Source organism: Calypte anna, chromosome 2 (assembly GCF_003957555.1).
Source record: "Calypte anna isolate BGI_N300 chromosome 2, bCalAnn1_v1.p, whole genome shotgun sequence".
NCBI lineage: Eukaryota > Metazoa > Chordata > Aves > Apodiformes > Trochilidae > Calypte > Calypte anna.
The window spans coordinates 26,100,516-26,122,505 of NC_044245.1; the positions used below are offsets into that span (position 1 = coordinate 26,100,516).

At 38.0% G+C, this 21,990-nt stretch overlaps 1 protein-coding gene across 1 annotated transcript in view; it reads left to right on the forward strand.

Moving 5' to 3' along the window:
- UMAD1 (UBAP1-MVB12-associated (UMA) domain containing 1) overlaps window positions 1-21,990 on the forward strand; it is a 77,624-nt gene that overhangs the window by 41,424 nt on the left and 14,210 nt on the right. The window contains exon 3 of the mRNA XM_030444215.1: window positions 16,235-16,320. Within this exon, the coding sequence (XP_030300075.1) occupies window positions 16,235-16,320 (86 nt within the window). The remainder of the gene's footprint in view (window positions 1-16,234; window positions 16,321-21,990) is intronic.

A 21,990-nucleotide genomic window follows, 5' to 3' on the forward strand; every position in this document is an offset into this window, starting at 1 on the left:
TAACATATTCATATGGAGTGCTTTGACATGTAAAGCCAAATCCACCAACTACTTAAAATAGAGAGGTTTTTTTAAGAAATACTCAACGGATATTCAGTGGTTTTAGGTTTTTTTCTCCTGAATTGTTACTTTCAGACTACATTAATCAAAGAAATATGTAAAATTTACTTGTAATAATTCTAAAAAACTGCAGTGAGAAATGTAGCTGTAAACTGAGATGTAAGACATGCTAGCCTGGGCACCAAAAAAATTTGTTATTAGGACATCGTAGGAAATGTGTAATAGCTTTGGTTCTGATATTTTAATGAAATCAGTTTCAGTGAAGTAGAGAAACATTCTCTTTCAGCATTTTTGTGGGTGCCTTTTAGTTGTCTTACTTTTTTTAATATTGTGGACACTTAAGGTTTGTTGTGGTTACCTAAAAAAAAAAGAAAAAAAAGGTGACAGGTATAAAGTTGTGTTTTGCAAGTTGTACTAAACAGGACTTCATCCATAGTACATATTATGGCTTAATTTGTGCAGCTTCACTCTGATGAGGATGGTTTATTTTGTATGTTGTAGAGAAATGTGTGCTTTTGAAGAGCAAGTGATCAGGATTAATACTTTATCCTGATTAAGGAAATTATAGTTTTTATCATTAGGTTAATTTATATTAATACTACAAATAATAGCTATAATGATATTCATTAATTATTTTTCATATTTTACCCTGTCACTGAATATTATATTGAATCGCTACAGTAGTGATTAGCAGTATCTTGCTTTGTTGTTTTTCTTTAAAGTTAAGCATTGCAGTTCCTATTTAATATCTCTGCAAACTTGCTGTAGATAATCATTAAAAGTATCTACAGGAACCCATGTAGTGTGTATATGTTTGGGGGGAGGGGTTGGTTTTGCTTTTGTTTTTTTATTCATAGAGGAACACTGACGTAGAAATCAAAAGCTCAGACTAAAAAGAAAACACTTCTTTCCAGAATAGTGAAGACTTTTAGGTTTTTTTTTTTCATTCTTTCTTTTCCCCAAAGTCTTTGGAAATTTGGAAGTAGTGTGGTTTGTTTTTATTGTGAAAACTCTCAGGAAGAACAATTCCGAGTCGGTGCCATTCTTCGCAGCTGAATGGCTCTTGGTTTGTGAAATGGAGCAGCTGCAGTAGTTTCAGCTTGGCTCACAAAACCATTTGCTTTTTAATCAAGAACTTCAGATTCTGTGGTGGTTGTTCATGATGGAGATGGCCAGCTATGCCCTGTGAGACAGCTGTAGTATAATTGAGACAGACTATGTGAAGCAAATATAAATGCTGGATGGGTGTCTTAAAAGCAAAATGTTCACTTAACTGTAACTGAGGTTTTAAAAGGATGGAAAGCATTTATACAAGCAAGAGTTTACTACACAATGAAACATTTTGTGTATAGAGATGTTCTTATATGTATTGCATGAAACAAGATTTAAATTTTCATCATTAACATTCAGGTAGTACAGTGCAATAATCCCAAGTTTTGATGAAGCGTGGACATAGCTGCATAATGAGAAATGAATGCCCCACTGTTCCAAATAAGTTTTTACAAATAGAGTTCAGGTCTCTTGCTTAAATTTCTGGTTGTCTGTTTGTGGGCATATACATCACATGTTCATGAATGCATCTAAGAGTTAAAGATGTTTGTATTTTATGAAATGGAATACAAGGCTACCGGAGGCACTGAGAAATAAATCCTTGGTGGGAGTTATGGTACTTACACATTTAGGAGAACTTTTTAAAGCAGGTTAGTATTGGGGAAATAAGTGTTCTGTCTCTTATAATGTAAAACATCAAACTGACAGTTTGTTTTAGAAGGGATTTTTCTGATTAGTAATGTTTGTCTAAACCAAAAATACCTAGTTTCACATCACAAATCAGAAAGGGCTCTGCCCATATGTTTAAAAAAAAAAGGGGGGGGGAAGTTGAGTTTTAATATTTGTAGTAATTTTATAGTCACAATTAATAACAATTTTGAACTCACAGTGGCTAGTTGTGTTTCATGCTTCAGATCTAAATATTCTTCCTATAAATGACAAGTTTGTTAGGATTAATCATAGTTTCACTCTCTTCTGACAGTATATTCTATTCTTCTGCTGCCGTTTACCTAAAGTTTAGCTTAACTTCTGTAAAAACCCCAACCTCTTCACAAGTAATACCAAGATAACAGTCTTTGTGGCAGAATATGATGTTGCTCCTAGATGTTCCCCTTTGTTTTCAAACACTTTGTCCCATTTTATGTTTCCGATGTGTGCAGTCTCAAGCCCCTTTGATGCTGACTAATTGAGGGGGGTGGGGAGACAATGTAAAAGGGTTAATCCGTTACACTGCTATTAATGAGTCAGCTGGATCCCTGCCATTCTCTCCTTTCTGGTTCACTTAGCACTGATTAGCACAAATGACACTTGGTTTTGTGGGAAGCAAGCTGGGAGGACAGTAGGTAATGCGGATCTCGGATGAGAACAGCCTGGTCTCACATTAATACAGGTAAATAAATCCTAGCCATGTGGCTTGAGATAAGAAAATAATCCTGTTTTCCTACTAGACCCCTGGGAACACTGAGAAGGTTGGCAGGTTGTTTTCCAGAACTTCGTTCTCTGATGTGCTGCTGGGGATTTGAGCTTTGGATACACTCACCTGACGCCCATGAAGGAGAAGTAAGATGGTGAAAGGATGTTGTTATTTGCATTCTTTGCAGCTGAGAGCCCCTTTCTTGAATTCAAGTCCTCTTATGACAGTTATGAAAAGGTTTGATTGGGTATTGATATAACAGCAATGTTCCTGTGTCTTGTCCTCAGCTTTTATTTTGGGATTCTGGGATAATTATAAAGAGATACTAATTCTAAGAAATATTTTCATCATTTTTTTATCATTTCACTATTTTCATCATTTACAGCAACTCTTGCTGTAAACTTATTAAAGCAGCAGATGAGCAGACAGAAATCATGCTTCAGAACACCCTGGTAATCCAGTTACTTTTTATGAAGTTTTTTATTAATTTACAAACAAACTCAAACAGGGCAAGCTCAGAATTCTTCTTACACCTTCATTCAGCATATACACTGAAATCTAGGTGGAGCTTTGGCTCCTGTCCTCCTATGCTTCTAGCTTGAATCTTCCCATGATTAAGATGGAGCCCCCTGTTCTCACCTCATTCTTTCACTGCAGACATTGTTCCACCAGTTTGAATGCCTAAAAGAAAACATGTGAAAGGTGACTACAATTTGGGATGAACCTCAGGTAACTAGAAGGGGGTTAGACTGTCTCTTTTGCCCAGAGCATTTTCTTCCTCCCCAAATCTCTTCAGTTGCTGGGATGCTCTTAGAGCCGTGCTCATGTTCCCTATCTGAAGCTCTTATTAGTGTAACAGAGCTTTTCTTCTAATTGCAGCCTTTCAGAACAGCAGCCCAGGTTTGATCTGCTCTTTGTGTTGGACGACAGTGTAGAAATCATGGGTCAAGTCACTTACAGGAGTGTTTAAATTCAGATGTCTTCATTTGGGAGCAATTCTTCCAATTTAGTCAGTGGATGGAAAGATGCTTCCTTGCACATGGAGCAGGTGATGAACATCAGTGCGTCCTGGTCACTTTTTGGGGAAGCCTTCTAGCCAGTGGCTACATGGGCAGCCTGATCTCCTTCTTAACTTAGGGGACTATGTTGCAGCTGTTCCCCTTTCCCAGTAAATTAGCCCCAAAACATTCTGTGTTTGTACACCACACCTACATTTTAAAAAACTCACAACAGACACAGTCTCACAACCTCCAAGTTGTTTAGACAGTTAAAGACTGTCTGGATTTGAGGTCGTCATTCCTAATTAATCCCTTTGGGACAGGGCAGAAAAGCAAACCAAACCACAAAAGCTTCAAAATTAAGCAGTGTGGGATACCTCAAAGGCAGAATACTCTGTATTGTCTTCTGTGTCTGATCTTACTCATCTAAGAGTTGCTTGGCCAGTAGAAGTTTTGTGAGAGAGGATCATCTGATTTCATCAGCTTGCTGCCACTCAAAAGCAAAGGTGCTAATTTCCTGCACTTCAGTGACTCTTGCTTTGCTCCAGCTCTGGTGTTTGCTGCATTCCCAGAAAAAAGATGAGTTAGTAAGCAGGAAGTCGGATCTTTGGCAGAGTCTGTGCAAAGGCAGGGACCTTCAAAGAGGAATTCCCCTCCTTAGTGGCGGTGAGAGATGCTATCAGCTGGCATGGCCTCACACAGTGTCACCTTGATCCAGACAGTGATCAAAGATAATTCATCATACTGCACACAGAAATAGTTACTCAGTTGAGAAAATCACCATGTCTTAGGCTAGCTCCATATGTAGCTGTACTCATCTTTTGAACCTCTTGAGGGAGGACCAGTTCCTGCCTTCTGCTTCAGACTCTATACTCTTGCCATTTAATTTTCTGCAATCTTGTGAATTTTCTTTGGGTCCATTTTGTGCTGTTCTAGTAAGGTCTGTTGGTTCAAAGGGATAATGGATCCAGATAAGGTAAGAGAGAATACAGAAATAGGAGCTGTGGATGGAAACACATCCGTTAATTCAGTGAGCTGTGTGATTGCCTCTTAAGTTCTCATCACTCCATACAAATCAGACACCTGTTAGGGACCCACATCTGCTTAGAGCAAATTCAGCCCTCTGGAACAGTTCATCCAGATTAGGGAGCTGAGTGGACACCAAGGAGCCAGGCCAGCCTCAATTGCTGAGGTGCAAACAGGTCAGAGCAGAGAGGAAAGACAGGTCCACCCTTTTCAGCAGCATTGAGTTGGTCTGATGGAAACCATGTGTGATACCTGTCCCACTTCAGTGCTTGTCTGAAAACCTCTAGGCATTAAGCCTGTGGTCCTCATCTCCTCTCAAAGGAGATAGGAAATCAATTGTTTTCCATTCAGAGGCAGTATCTTTGGAGAAAGAAAGGAGTTTCATTTTGTGTCCATGACCTTTAGAGCTGGTTTTTTTGTTCTAGTTTTTTCTGAGTATTAGGCTGCATAATGACTGTGGGTAGATCACAGCGTGAGGATTTCAGGTTCTGAATATAGGACACCTTCCCAAGTAGAGCACATGTAAAGCAGTAACTGCATCATGGAAACAGAATTCTCTCTTGTTTTGTGAAAATCATTAATCTGCTATAGCAGCTGCCTATCAGATACAGGAGTTCAGGTCTTTGTGACCTAGAAATTCATCTGCCAGTTTTCAACCAGTTGAATAAGTATCTGGTAACACAGCCCTTTGTGCATGGAGTGGGTTGATTCATTGGCTTCCTTTATAGGAAGACAGCAGGGTGACATTGTTCTTCTCTGCTTTTTTCCAAGTACTGAGTTCAAAAAAGAGGTGGTAAGGAGTATAGCTGGTAATGGGAAAGAATATAATCTTCACAAAATTCTTCATGTTCAGGGTTCATGTAAGTGCATCTTAAACAGAATGTATAAAAGTTGCATGACCTTACCTATTTTTTTGTACCTATACCCACAAGAAATTAAATACGTGGTTGGGTTCTTTGCATTAACTTAATTTCTGGTTTTTCATAAATTACTTAGTCCACAGTAACTCTTAAAACTAGTTCATGGAAGTTATGAAAGAGCTGTCATCCAGACTTACAGTGTTTGCTTCCAGAGATGGCAATTCAGCTTTGTGTAGCAGGTGTTCACTTGACTGATTCTCTGAGGCTGCCAAAATAAAAGTGAGAACAAGTTTCTCATGAGGAGAAAGCAAAAGACAGAAAACTCGTTGCACTATTGACCCCTTAGTAAGGAAATGAGGAAAAGTAAAAATACATATTAACATGTAGGTTCTTTCTGCCTACTGATGATAACAAAAAAGAGTGTTTCCTAATACAAAAAAATGGTTTAGTTTTTTTGACAAGTTTAAGAATTTCATCATGTTTTGGATACATGAGTGCTAGCACAACTTTGCATGTTGATTTGTATAATGTCTAGTGTGGATACCACATTTAAATCCAAAATACCACCTTCTGCTTTTTTCATGATGGAAAGCAAGAGCGGTGCTATGACAAAGTATGTTTTCACAGGGCAGCTGGGCCACCTAACTGAAGAATGGATCATCCTGCTTCTTGCTTCTGGAAGCAGGATTACTTTCCATCCTCCTTGTGCCAGCTCTGCAAGCCCATTTGACATCGGATTCAGCTCACTAAATTTGCAGAAAACTAACCCAGCAAGAAAGGGAGTATGCATTTATCTCTTCTAACCAGTTTAGTGAGCTCAGGTGGCTTGCAAGACTTCAGGGAGCCACCTCAAAGGGAACAGTAGGAGCACCAGGCCTAGGGGGAGAGGCAGGACTGCTCCTTTTGGCAGCACCCGAGATGTTTATCCTGACTCAGCCCTGTTGTGAAAACTCACCCTTAGGTAACAGTGTTCATACTACAGGTTGACTGACAGTTCTTCAAACAGTAGCCAGAAGGGAGTTACCAGATGTGCATGGTTTGTTTTTGTAGGGTCGCCTTATCTGTTTTCAGTGTGTTGTGTTTTGAAACAGATACTTATTCTATTCTAATCCTGTTATTGCATGAAAACATTCTGCAGAAGAATTACATGTGCAGGGCGGACCTGCCTGAGAACTTGATGTTGAGCACACAGGTAAGGACCCACAGAACCTGGAAATTTTTTTACTTTTGCCTCTGGGAAAATCTGCTGGATTTTGGAGAATTCAGAAACTTCTGCACTTCAGGTCTGCTGAATTTTGTAAGCTTGAAAACCTGAAACAGAGAGTGGTCCTTCATCTTTAACATCAGGAACTATCTGGTAGCCCCTGTGATTGCAGATGGATTTGAGTGCCCACAGTCCTGAAGTTCACCTGGGACACCCGGGCTGCAGAGTCTGAAACCCTCCAGAGCTCACCCCAAGGCCTCTGGGGAATTGGGTGGCTGGCATCTCAAGAAATCAGAAATGCTCTTTTCTGAAAACTATCTACCTGCCTTTGTGTTCTTGAGGCTGATGGGATCCTACCTGGGTGGTTTGTTGTTGGTTGTTTAGGGTTTTTTTGGCAAGCTGAAATGTTTTCATTTCAGCTTTTGATTCAGGAAATACCATTTCTGTGTGGGGTTTCAGAAGGGGCTGTAGGCACAACTTGGCATAAAGTGCCATAACCCTCAGACAGTTCCACAGCATCATCAGCTGATGCTGAAAGCTACAACCAATTGTGACCTTTCTTCATTTTTTATTATAAGACTATGGTAATAAGTCCTGGCATATATACATATATATATATTTTGTTGTTTGTTTTTCAAGTATTGCACAATTTTTTTGTCTTTGCTTTGTAGTCAATATCACTTCTTGGTGTACATGCAAGTGTTTGGAGATTTCATTGAAAGTTGCAATCAAAACCATACCAGCCAGGCTTTTTGACCTGTTGCCCTTGTATCTTTGTAAATGGATAGTTTAACACAATGGAGGTTTTTTAGACTTTTTTGAGCTACATTTCTCTAATCAGAAATTTTCATTTGTCCTTTCCCCCCTCCCCTCTTAGTTTTCATGTATGAAGGCCAGAAATACTAAAACTGTCTAAATATTTAATGCTCTTTAACTCCTTGCCTTTAAAATCAAGCAATCTAGTGATAACATGTTGAAATTAAGATTTACATATTGATTACACACAGATCAAAAGTAAACAAGGAGTTCCATAGTGTAGTTTCCTTTACAAAGCTGGCTTTAAAATAAAGTTCCTAGAAATACTAAACCAGCTTAAAGCACAAAAATAATGGGAAAATAACACTTTAATCCTAGTTAATCCACATTATTGACCTATGTATTCTAAATAAATAAATAAAATTATGTAGGCCCTTAATAATCTGTGTGGAGCTGGTTATTCATGAGAGAGGCCTGAACCAAAGATTAGCCACTGTACTTTTTTTTTGCCATTTCTAAGAACAGGTTAAATGGATTTATGTTTTACTTCAGGGAGTACTTCACTTTTGTTAAGTTCTGCCTACTTACCTTGTTTTATTTGTTGTTTTTTTATCCCCTTTATATCCAGTACAATGGGATTTGCAGTGTTCTGGAGGGAAAGATACTTTGTTTTATTCAATAATTCATTAAGATTGCTTTTGGATGTAAGCTTTCCCTTTTTAAAAAAATACATATTCAGAACCTTTGTGTAGCAGTTTTAGATATGTTTATAAACTTGTAATTGTTATGCACAAAATGCACAAAATGTTAGAGGAAAACAAAATATGATGTGCTCAGAAAGGCTCTGAAAGCATTTGGTATATCCACTGCTGCTTTTGCATTTCTAACATGAGGTTTTGCACTCAGAATTGACTTTATATAGATTATCACAGTGACATAAGGTTGCCAGGCTTCTGTCTAGAAAACCTTTTAACAAAATGTGGGGAAGGGAGCATTTTGAGCCAGACTATTTGTAAGCTTCACCTAGAACGTGTCTGATGGGGGTTTAGATACTGTGATTTAACATTCTGCATTATGTGTGTTGGTCCTTATAGGTCACACAGACACATATAAGCTTTGTCAGTGTATTTATTTAACTGTGTGTGGTGTTTATGTTTAAAGCAATTCCGTTTAACTTTGTTTCAGAATTGAGTGTTCCGTGACTATGAGAGGATGACAGCATTTTAAGTAGGAAACGATGATTACTTTCAAGAAGATGTCTTGTAATTATGTTGCATAAAACTAACTTTAAAGTGAGTGTTCTGTCCTCTACATTAATTATTTTCCCACATAGTATTAACTGGTGTTTCTGGATGCTTCTAGAAGATGTGACAAAAAGAGTTCTTATAGCCAACGTGAATGTTGTAGGCAGATGCCCAGTCATGAAGGTCAGTTGTTGGGATGAGGTTGTATACAAACATCTGCTCATCATGGTACATACCATTGCAGTTAGTGGGACAAAGATCTACATGACCCTAATACAGGTAAACTGAGTGATTGACTTAACATTTTTTCTGTGGGATTTTCCTCTCTTCTTTATTATTAAAAATTTATTTCTTGTTTAAACATGCCTGAAGTGACCAAGCACAGCAATGTTTGCCAGCTGGCCTGCTAGTAGGCTGAGAAGAACAGAGAGCAATGGGTTTTTCCTTCAGTGGGTATTTTTGCTGCCTAGCTGCAGATGGTTATAGTCTGTAAACATCTTCAATTCTTCTGTCTTTGGGCCAGTTTTAACCACATTTGACAATGTTTTTTCTTCATTGCAATCTTCATTCTCAATGGTAGGTCGGTCATGTAAATCTAATTCGTTAGGAAATCAGCTTCAGTTTGCATTATTTGTTTTCTAACATAGTTTGCATTAATGTAGGGTTACTCCAAATGTCTAAGACTTAATGTTTTATTCCAACTTTAAAACAATGTACTTACTCTGTGGGACAGTTGAGCTGGTCTAGATGACCACGACAGTAATCTAAAACTCCATGATTATGTATAACAATGAATCTAAAAAAAGAAAGATAATCATTTTATGAAACTTTTCCAAAAAGTAGATTAAATGGTTTACTTCCCCAGAAAAGTATGATTCACTTGGGCTTGGAAGGCTGCATTTGTTTTGATATGAAGAGGAGTGGCTTAACTGACACATTAAGTGAATGACAGGAAGATTTAAAGGTTCTCTAGGAATGTCAAGAACTACGACTTAATGCATGTAGAGACTGGCCTGTGGCATCTAATCTATGCCTTCCAGGCAGTTGTGCAAATTTAATTTTTTTTTTTTTAATGGGACAACGTTCATGAAAAATGCTAACACACACTAAGGATGCTGGGGGCTGATCCACAGAGCAGTCTCAATTGAACAAAGGAAGAGCAGTGAATAGTTTTGAGGTTCTCATGAGGCATAGGCACACACATCCAGAGAAGCATGATCTCAGAAGTCAGAAACATAAGTTAGAAGACTTAAGGCACACAAGACAAGTGTATATTCTTTTTTTTTTCAACTTCTTTCTTATAAAATGGTTGAACATGTCATAAGCCCTTACGTGTAGTCTGCTTGTTGCTTCAGTACTCAGGATGTGTTGAGTAGCTGATAAGTGTTGTTGCCTGCTCATTCTGATAGCAAAACAAGATAAGAAAGGTGCAGCAGAATCTAGGGTAATGAACTCTAGAATGGGATTTCCAAACAGCAGAATGGAAAAGTGAGATCTGCTAAAAGATAGGCTGTGGTGAGGGGGTTCACTGTTTTTGTGGGCTACTTTAAGAGTCTGGTATGTATGGATAATGGAAGGGAAAGTACTTGCATGGATGTATCACACCACAAGAACAAAATGAGATTGATCCTCAGCGTTTCATTATATTTGATGTGGAAGTATTCTAAGTTGGAACCAAAGTAAAATAAAATTTAATCACAGGGGATCCATGCTTATGGATGAATTAATTCTACAGCTTTCTCTGAATGTGACTGTGGACCTGGAGGTAACAAGTACTAGAGGGACAGATGTAACTAAGAGCCAAGAGAGGCTTTGGAATATCCATCTTTGGAGACTTCTAGAATTTATCTGAACAAGCACCTGATGAGCATAGTTTAACTTTGAAGTTAGCACTACTGTAAGCTGGAGGTTGGACTAGAATGACCTCCAGGGATTCTTTCCAATCAACATTTTGCTATGAATCTTTAGCTTTTGATTCATCAGCTTTCTTAAAGAGTTGGCCACCTCTTAAAAAAAAGGGGGTTGCAGGAGTGGAAATTATTTAGCCTCAGTAGAGTGGTTGGTGGTAGAGCTGGATTTAAACTCTAAGGTTTCTCTGTTAGGATCCAAGAGAGCTTTGAACGAAATGCAAGAAAGCACAGAAATATAAAGTTTTTTGCAAACTTTATGTATGTAGTAGTATGTAGGTTTGAGATACCGAAACTCTACAGGAGTCTCATCCTCTCATTGGTTCTCTATTGCCATGTTTCTAAAAGTTTTCATTTTAGGAAAAATTTTTCTGTATGGGAGTCTGTGGTCTTGCTGTGATCTTGATAGTGGGATGTGGGTTGAGAATACTCTGACAGAATTCTTTAGGAAAATGGAGACTCTACATTAAAATCATCTGCAGCAGGATGGGGTACCAGAATGAAAATGGAAGGTAACATGGAGTGCCACTGCCATAATCTTCAGTGACATGTGCTGTAGTTGGATGTGCCCTTTCTCTTAATTGGGAAAGGACTGAACCTTGTTCCTTCATCTCTGTAAATGCAGAAGTGCTCAGAATAATATTTACTGTGTTATAGTTCCCTCCTCCCCACTCCCCTCCCATTACAAGTTTAAAGAAATCAGTATTTCAGGGTTTTCATTCTGTAAGTTTTCTGTAATTTTTTTCTCATGGTTCATCAGGATAATTAGAGAAGGTATTAGGAAGTTTTGCTCCTGATTTATTTGCAGGATGCCTTAAGACCCAGCTACAAAACCACTGTTGAAACTCAATATATGGGTGCCAAAGAGTCACCCTATGCCTGCTGAGCCTGATGCAGCCCTCTGCCTTAGCATGGGCACACACAGACTTCCTTCTCATTCACCCTTATGCAGCATAAACTCTTAAACTCTTGTTTTGCTGGAAGCTGCAGCTGTGAAGAATCTTTTTGCTGATCTGTTGGATTTTTAGGGGATATTATTAGCTTGTTGAAATGAAACTGCTGTTGATACAAAAAAACTTGAATATGAAACCAGGGTGAGGTGGCCTGAAACTGCGATGACTTCATTGTTTTGCCAACTTTACATACTCTTGTAAGGCACTTATGTCTTGGTCATGTGCACATGGGAGCTAGTGAGGACTGACTTGGAGATTTCATAGCACTGAAGCTAGACAGAATGGTAGTCCCACTTTAAGAAAGGAGAAGAACCACTTCATGTCCCATCTCATAATGAAGACAGTACCTGGGCAGTGATTTATTTGACTCAGATGGGTCATTGAGTAGTCTGTTAGTCAGCAATAGGAAGTGTCAAATTGTTTACAATGTATTATATTTTTTTATTATTGTATGCAGTACATTTGGGGGTGGGGACATTGGTCTCAGATAGTCTTCAGAGGTCCTTACCAACTCAAACTCTTCCATGCTCATTGCAAAGATTTCTAAAGGTTTTCCCTCTGTCTTCTGTTACTTGTCCTAATCTCATAAAACCATCACAATTTTGTGTTCTGAATACTGCCATCAGTGTCCCCTGGTACTGGAGTCCCCCACTGCAGTCCTTAGGTCAGTCCTTGGGCAGGAAGGGACTGATATGGCTGGAATGATATTCTGGACTGGCAGCTCTACACTCTTCTTTGGTACCAGATGTTTCCTTTCAAGAAGAGTCCATAGCTACAGGGTGACTGAGATAGATGGGGCTTGAGGATGGAAGTAGCAGTGGGAAGAACAACAGCCACCTGACATCCGTTGCTGATTGCTTGTCTGCTGTATGCACAAAGAAAAGAACTTTTTTACCAATAAGCTTGCAGTGGTGCTGGAAGCAAGTGGAAGCTGTGAGACCTTGGACGTGGGTGCTGGAGGAATGAGCAGAGCTGAGGAAGGACAGAGCAGAAACACCCTTCAGCCCTGATGGAGCTTGTTTAAATGGGGCCAAGAGAAGAAGAGGGCTCAAAACCATGATACTGCCCTTTACACAGAGTAAGCCTGTAGGGAGTCACATATTTAGAGGGAAGAGGGAATTACAGTGCTTTTTCAGTATCTGCCTAGATTCAAAACACTGCAAAAATCCATGGACTGAAGCCTGAATTTCTGTTAATTTGTTCTACAGCAAGGTGACTTAAAATTGGTGCATCTGGCCTTTCTTTATCTCAGGGAGAGAGGGGAAAAATTATGAACAACAAAGAGGGGCAAGAAACCACATTAAAACCTTGATGCTTCCACAGAGTCAGGCTGTCCTGTTTTGAGATGCTGCTTTTCCTCTCTTAAAACTTCTTGTCTTTTTGCTTCCAAGTAGAAGCCAGAATACTCTTTGTTCTTGCCATTTATATACAGGACAAAGAAGATAATGAGACATGCAACAAGGAGTTAAGCAACTACCTAAAATATTATGGAAATTATTCTTTCTGTCTTTTGGAGCTGAAGGTGGCAATTGAAAATGTGTGTATTTGGTAGCTGGGTACTACTTGCACATGCTTCACCATCTCACAGGATTCTTGCACAGATCAGGACAAACAACAGTCTAAGCTGCAGAAGACTTTAAAATATATTTACAATTGGTTTTAATTTTTTCAGCTGAAGGTGGGATAGACTTCTGAATATTGTCTCTTAATCAAGAGGCTGCACAGCTTGAGGATAACAAAATGCTGGAAGAGGAAAGAGTATAAATAGAAACCCCACTTCCTCGTTGAGTAGCAGCCAAACTTGTGGTTGAACTTTTCTATATGAGAGTTCACTTAGGTCCTGCTGATTTCAGAAGAAATAAAAAATTCTGAGGTCTGAGGAGAGACGTACATAGTACATAGTGAAAACTGTACTGGGTATTTATTTCCTGTGCAACACCTGGCTGCTTTTCTAAGAAAAAGGAGATACCAGTGAAACTTGGAGAATTTTGGTGCAAATCCAGCACCAACTTGGATGAAAGGAGAAATGTGTGTCTGATCTTTAAGTGCATCACCACTCATTTGAGCCTGGGAGGGTCTTAATATAATTTAAAAACAGCCATCCAAGACTCAGGACTTGAAGCATGGGTTCATCTGGACAGTAGGATAAATATGTCTACTTTCTTTTCAAACTTGAAAATATTTTTCCATTGAAAAGTCAGAGAATATTTTACAGCAATAATCAGGATTAATTTTTTTCCTGATAAATTTTCCCAGTGATTTCCTGCATATCACAGATTAAGATGCTGATATTTAAGCTATATCACACTGTATGGCACGGCCTTTTTTCTAGTTCTTATAGTCTCTAAATAGTATGTGACATTTTAGTTACATTACTTCAATGTTAGGTTTGGTTTTTTTATATAGGACTTTTATTTCTAAAATTTTGCATAATGCTTTTAAACCAAGGAATAGATAAGCCAGAATCTATTTTTTTTTAATAAAAGGAATAATTTTGTCTATTATCTCTTAATTAAAATAAAACTTTAGACTTGCTCTGGTTCAAACAAATGAATTCAAGGAATCTCATGGCTTGTGTTTATACAGGAGGTTAGTCTAGACGACTGCAATGGTCCCTCTGGCCCTATCTGTGAACATACTTGCAGTTCAGTTCTAGTGAATGTTCAGTGGTGGTGGTGAGTTGGTAGCCCAAGCTCATGTGTTTGTGATCCTTTTCAGAGCCAGACTTTAGTTTCTTAGTTTTGCAAAGTTGTTATTATATACCTAATTACATCAGGATTTTTAAGGGGAAACATTTGGGTTTGGGATTTTTTCTGGAGTCCTTTGCAGGGGCAGGGGTGATTGGTTTTTTTTGGTTGGTTTTGTTAATTTTTTTTTTCCAGTTAAAAACTATCAACCAGAATGTGTGAAGTGCTAAAAAAGACATCGGTTCCTGCTCTAGTTCCTGCTCTCAAAAGTCTGTGCTGTCATGGGATGTCTGTATATTTGGTGTTTACTTTCAACCACCTTCCTAGCATGTAGCTAGACAAGAAGAGGAAATTGCCTGGTTGCAGTGGAGAAGAGGAAAAACCAGATCAGAGAGAAGGATTTGAAAGGTTCAGCCTGAAGTGGGGAGAAAAACAGTGACTTCTAGTTAAGGGAAGAGGTCAGTACTAAGTTCAATGAGAAACCAGGGCAAGCTGAAAAAAGTATTAATATTTGAGAATGGCCAAACAAGATGATTCACCTATAGCAAGCTTGATAAGGTTGGGAAGTGGTGGAGCTGGGACTTCTTGGGCTGCTTGATGTACAACTGCCTATGACTGTTTTAACTTCATTAACTTAAATAATAGTCTATGCAAAGTTTCATGGCTTAACCTTGCAGGACTGCATGTCTGAAAATTCTGCAAGATGTTGGGGTTTTCCCATTTATTTTTCTTGTGTTGTAGTTAGCAAAATAATATCTGCCTTAAAGTTCAGTTTACAAAGCTGATTTGTGAAACACTATAGGTATTTAGGTATATAGGTATTTCCACATTTTGACCTTAAGAACTTATGACCTCTGGGAGTTGGATGTCAAAGTTCTAATTCAAAAAGCTTAATTTCTCTCCAAATGAATGGTTCTTATTCTTCCTTTCCTTGGAATATGTTTATATTTTTTATCTTTCCATCCTAATTTCAAAGAAAGATTTCTTTTCACCTTAAGGAAAACTAATCACGGGAGAAAAATATATTCTGGATAGCATTATCATGCATGAATTTGGTCATCTGTTTTTTGCATATAAAAGCTTGTGAATGCTTTCTCTGGAACAGCATGTAAAGACAGGGAGTAAAAAGTCGGTTCCTGTGTTTCTTAAGTCACGCTTGCAGTCTATTTATGCATCCACCCAACTTCACCCAATGTGATCCATCCCACTGACTCCAGTTAGCTGTTCCTTTACTAGTGACTGACTGCACTCTTCCCTTACATGCCTGATGCATCTTCATCCATCTTACTGCATTCTCTTTAGATCTTCACAATCCCCCATGCAGTCAGCATGTGTGAAAAATCCTGATTTTAGGGAGGGGTATCCTGTGAAATCTTTCCTCTTGCATCCTTTGTGAGTGTCTGTCTCTAGCACATTGCTGTGATCTGCCAGTCTTAGATGTCCCAGCTGCAGGTTTTGGGCTACACTGTCTGATGTCTCCTCAGTAAAATCCTGGGCAGTGATAGCCACATCTGCAGAATGGAAGGAAGTTAATGCCCAGCCTCCTGCCAAGCAGTCATTGTCCTGCTACAATCAATACCAGGCAATTTCTCTCAGTAGGCTGCATCCCTCTTTTAGCACTCATGCACAGATATCCTTTGTGGGGAAATGAGGTTATGGGGAAATGAGGAAGCAGTGCTTGTGTCCTCCCAGCCTGGTGTGGGATTGGGATGTGATGGATGAGTGCACCTCGTATCGCTTTCCCACCAGATACTTGAACTGCTGTCTCTCCTTTGTTTGATGCTTTGCCAATATTAAAGCTTAATGGTTCCAGAGTGTGCAAAAAATAGGGGCCCTGCTTTTTTTCTTTATCTCTTTTTTTCCTCTGAATTTCCTCTTCTAGTGAATTGACACATTTATTCCTTCTCAGTGTTACTGTGCTTCCTCATGTTCAAATCTGTAAAAGATAAATCTAGCAACATGGTTTCCCAGAGAACTGTGTAATTTGATTTTTAGGAAGACTCAAGAGTTTTTCTTATTCCATAGACAATATTAAGGATTTTGGTGATTCAATAGGTATTTTTTTACTTTACTAGGTGACACAATTGATGATCAAAGAAGAGAGTCAAAGGATAAAACTTCATTTCCAGAGACCAGGCCGATGTACAACCAACCTCCACAGGTAGGAGACTGTTTCCTTGTACATATGATAAAACTTCCATAGCAGCTCACTTAAGAGTCACAGAATAGTTTGGCTTGGAAGAGGCCTTGAAAGGTCCTCTAGTCCAACCCCTCTGCAGTAAGTAAGGGCATCTTCAGCTAAATCAGGTTGCTCAGAGCCCCAATGACCTTGACTGTTTCCAGGGATGGGGCTTCTACCACCTCTGTACAATTTTTTTCCGGTGTTTCACCACCCTCATTGTAAAAATTTCTTCTTTGTATCTAATCTAAATCTACCCTCCTTTAGTTTAAAACCATTACCCCCTGTCCTGTCACAAAAGGCCATGCTAGAAAGTTTGTCCCCATCTTCCCTATAGGTCTCTCTCAAGTATTGAAAGGCCACATGAATGTCCTGCTGGAGAAGGACGTGTTCCATAGGCTGAGTGCCTACTTACCCTTCCTTGCCATACACCATAAAATAAGAGTTCCTAGTAGTTAGATGGCAGTATTTTCAAGGCCACTGATACTGATTTGAAAAAGAAAGTGATGGACTTCTAGTGCTTTCATAGTGGGGTTTTTTTTGCTTAATCTATAATGCACTGGTGCTGTGGTTACCTACTGTGCAGCCATAGTTCCCCTATGAGACAATGGTCTTGCTGTGTATTATAAACTGCCAGTTGTTGTAGCATCAGTGGTTTTTCCTGTTCTGTGGAATTTCAGGAAAATAGGAACTGGTAGAGATTTGAGGAGGTTTTCAGTAAAAGGAAAGAAGCAAAGTTTTTGTGTTTTGTTTTTTTAAAAAAGCCACATTACAGTGAAAATAAAAGTGTAATTTTAATATTTATATTAAAAGACTTATGTTAAAAAATATTTTTATGAATTGGCTTGTAATAACATTAAAGTACAGCAGATGCAGCATATTAATTCCAGTGTCTGGATTTGTGTGTTTGGGTTTCACATATATTCAAAGGAGTTCTCCATTTCTCAAATTAAATAGACTAACTGAGGGTCATGGAAATGAAATGGGTAATTTTATTCCTATTTGCATAAGTGAGTCTGATTTTTAAAATTTGTGGGAGAAATCTACCAATTTAGGAAAAATTGAGAAGTGTTGTATTATATATTCAATATGTCATTGAAATAATAACAGTAATTGAAATAATAAAGCTGTTAGAATTGAAAGAAGAATACTTTGTAAATATGGGCTGGTCTGTTAAAAAGATACCTGTTGGTCTGCAAAGTAATATCAGATATTTGTAATGCAGAGCTGAACAGAAGAGTTTTTATTCTTCAGATGCATCTTTCAGTTGCTGGAAACTTCCTTCATTTTTAAATAGAATGTATTTTACAGTTTAAGAAGTGTAGACTTTGTGGAATGTGGAAAGTGCTTTTAGAAATGTGATTTAAAGAACAATGAAGTAATACTTTGTTCACAGATCACTTCCTTATTCAAAAGGGAAATGAGGTTGAGTTTGGTGGTTTTGAAGAGAGTTTCTTCTTGAGTATTTTTTGGTAGCTGTTATTATGTTTGGAATTTCCCATTTACTTACATACTGTTGAATTTGTTTGCTGTGCAATTACCGAGGTCTCAATTACAGATTTTTGTATAATCTCACAGAAATTATTTAAACAAATGCATAAATAAAAGCTTACACCCCAGATCACCTTGCTGCAACCAGCCTCATGGAACAGAACCTCTTGTACCTGCAGTCTGCATTATTTTAAGAAGTTCTGATATTGCATGGATGTTAGAGGAGCTGCAGGTACTTGGAAACTCATTGGAGGAAGGGGTGTAGAAGGCCAGCTTCAGTCCACTCATTTAACCTTCTGCTGCAGAGGGTGGAAACAGAATGTAGATATCCTCTCCATCTCCACAAATAGAGGTGGAGGTTTGGGAGGTTCCTCTCCTGATGCCAGTTCAGTCCTAGGGAGATGCCCTGTCCAGCAGGGTAATGAAATGAGTGCTCTGGGCCTCATCAAGCATGGATGATCCCAATGAAGTTGCTTCAGGCTCATGAACTAAAAGTCAGATGCAGATCTAAGTGCTTGTCTGGATTGAGGCCAAAGTGCTTAGTGCTCTGCAGGGCTGAGAACTTAAATTAGGCTCTTCGTGATGCTGAAATACAAAGCTTCTAATTTTAACTGTAACGCCTTCATAATAGATATTACAGGGTTTTGTTTGGTGTGGTTTTTTTAATATTTGTGATTTTTCTGTTATTAAAATACAATTTCCAGATCATTCAGTTTTTACACTGAATTTCACTGGGAATTTAAGGTTATAGAAAATCACAGAATGGAAAGGTTGGTCTTGATATATGAAGAGTGCTAGAAACCCTTGTAATGCGACGGGATTATTTTTCATAATGAGCTATTCCACTGATGAAACAAATTAGTGCAACCCTGTATCTTTGTCCTACTGTGAGCAATTATGTAGTATATCTGTTAGGAGACATAAAAAATATTTTTGATAGATGGCATGGCTGTGAATTAGGATTTATGAAGATTATTATATGTCTGGTACCCAGGGCACCTGGGATTATTAAATTGATGTAAGAAACAACAACAAAGATTACATTTCTGGTAATAGCTGTGGTGTTTTTTATCTCCCTGTTGTCACCTTAAAAATTGGCTTGCATTTATTTGAAATTACACTTTTTGATAATCTGGCATGCACTCTTTAGCCAACAGAAAAAAGCAGATTTAATATGTGAAAACTACCAGTAAATATATTAAAAATAAAATACCAAAAATGAGGGCTGTCTTTGGATTGTAAATTAAGATTTTTGTCTTACTTAATTCTCTTTTTTGTTTGTTTTTCTTTCTAGTCCGAGATACTCCATAGTTATTGCCTTTTATCTAAGGAGCTTGTTATACGTTTTCTAGGTCAAGAGTGAATCCCCAAAAGGATTGCTTAATCCATAATTATCTAATTTATATGTTGTTGTTATAGCCACTCTTAATTATATACCTTTCTGTGATACTTATCATTACAGGACATAGTTTTCTTTATGAATTGCAACAGTTCTGTTATAGTTCTTGTACCCTTTGCATAACTTGCTATAAACTGAGAACAGATGAGATAGCAAGATCACATTTCCTCAAGTAAATTTACAAATATCTGTTCTTCTGCATATGGGTGCTGGTCTGCACCATTTTGAGTGAGTATCCAAATAAATTAATTTTTTTTTTCTTTTAATCTGAATTGGTAGGTAATATCCTCATTAAACTGATCATCTGTAAAGCTGCTATTCAAGGATTCTAAATATATAGTTGTAAACAGTTTCCTAGGCATCTGGCTAGGGGTCATATTAGTCATTTTGAAATACTACAAGGTATAAAATATGAAGGATGAGCTAATAGAAGTTGTGAGTGCACATCTTAAGAGTGGGATTAAAACTGAACTTGATTTTCTTCTTACTCTTTCAGAGTATGTAGCAAGTGTTACTAAAGTTGATAGGGTTTTAAGATACCCTTTTAGGCAGATCACCTGATATAATTATAGGCCATGAATAATAATATAATATTACCTTCATCTCCTTTTTTAAAAAAAAAAAACCAAATTATTTTGTTCTTTTAGCTCTGTTATTGCCCAGTTGTTACTGAAACTTGGCTGCCTGGAGAATTTTTACAAGGTACTGGAAAAGGAAATAGTACTGAACGTGTCTCTGTTCAGTCAGCCAACTCTTAGTTCACGGTTCAGTGGGTCCCATATTTAAAAACTTGAGAAGGGTGTTCTGGATTAGATTTACTGCATCATTTTAAATATACTAAATTTGCCTTATAGAGGGTGGTTCATATTTCAAAATTATTGGCTATGTTTGTGAATAGCTTGCTCCATTTTGACAAACTATACTGTCTATAGAAAATGGTAGTTAGATTGGCCTTTTTTTTTTTTTTTTTAAGCTCTCATAAGCTAGAATTCTAGTCATGACCTGGTTAGATTAATTGCTTGTCATATGTCATATTAGCTCCCAAGATCTTCTTTTTCACCTATAAACTCCTTAAATCATGTTGGTCCCTATTTTCTCTCTTCTTAATTGGGTGTGTAAGCAATAATCACTTAATAAATTGACCCACCCTTAGAAAGGACTGGAATAAATCTGCAGCAGGTCGTCAAGCATGTGCTTTTCTCTGGATACTGGCATCATCAGAAGAAAGATCTTATGTTTTACTTAGCTATTGTGTCTGATCATAAGCTACAGGAAAAGTGAAGTTTCAATGTTTCTATTAAAGAAGGGGTTTTAGTTTTCAGCATTCCTGGTTTCAAAAGACATAATTTTTCTTAGCTTCCTCCAGTAAATAGGTGGCAGTTCTTCGGGGTATCCTTGTGCAGCCACAGATCTGCTTATGAAGCAGAGCTGCCATGTGGTAAGAAAAGCACAGTATATGGTTGTGTTCTTACTGAGAATGAAGGTAAGTAGCCCAGTCAGCTAGAAAATATCAGCTGTTCCATTTTGCAGCTGTTACTGTGCAGTAGCATATTTTTCCTTCATAAAGCTTGATTTTATTGTAATGTTCCTATTGTCCCCTGTTTGCTAATTGACAAAAATATTTAAGAGGTTTTTTCATAGTAGGAAGATCTCCAGAATAGATGGACCCATGAGCATCTGTCTGCCCTCACCAGTTAGACAGCTTCAGAGGAGAGAAAAGGGTGTATGTACATACTATGTGTAAATATATTAGGTTTAGGTACATAAACAGGTAAAATTTAAAAATCTTGTAGGTTTTTCTTTTCAGTTCTAAAATCAATAGTTAGACTTGATACCTGTGTAACATGATACATAGCTGGGATTATTTCGGGTGCTTAATATCCAGAAACCTATTGTCTTTTTTCTTAAAGGGAAGTATGTTTTTAGATAGGAATGGGAGTGGGAATTGAGAGATGTGAATTAATGTGGTTGTCACCAAACTTGCTCTCTTAACTTAGAAAACAATACATTTTCAAAAATCTTCAAAAATTCAGTGATCTCTTACAAAGCACTTTTCTGTAGCACTTTGCAAGTGTGAAATACTCTTTAAACCCTTTAACTTCAGTTGAGATTTCATTACAAGAACTGAGGAAGCCTTATAGTCCTTTGAGGTGGGACTTGAATGCTCTCTCTGGCCAGCTAATACACTTAAACACAACAAGTGGACTGAAGCATCCTTCCCTCCATCAGCTCTGCCTGTGGAATCCAGAGTCAGTGCTGTGGTCAGGCTGCAGGATTGATGAGATTTGAGCAACAGGAAACAAAATCACCTTCTGCAGGGAAAGAAGGACACAGAAGCATAGTAGATTTTCAATGTTTAGCACCTATAAATAGTGTTGGAGGTACTCAAGTGTAAGAAGTTCAGAAAACAGTAAAACTGGCCTGATTGGCAGCCTGTTCATTTTGAGAGCTGGACTTTAGCAAAGGAACATAGACCCCAAATAGTGACCCAGACACACGTATCCAGAAGCACAGATTTCATAATTCCCTATTTACTTTGTGCAGAGCCTCTGTATTCTTGACTTAATTGTGTGCTTATTCAGTTAATTACGTTCAGTTATTTAGTTCAATATGGTTGTTTGTAGCAAGAGATGCTCAAATTGGGTGCCCAGACATTCTGAGCAAATTTTTTAGCCTTTCTCTTAATTTTGGGATTTTCTGCCTAGCTTAATCCCCAGATAAAACTACTGAGTATCCTCTGTCTCTTGCCCAAACACATGGAG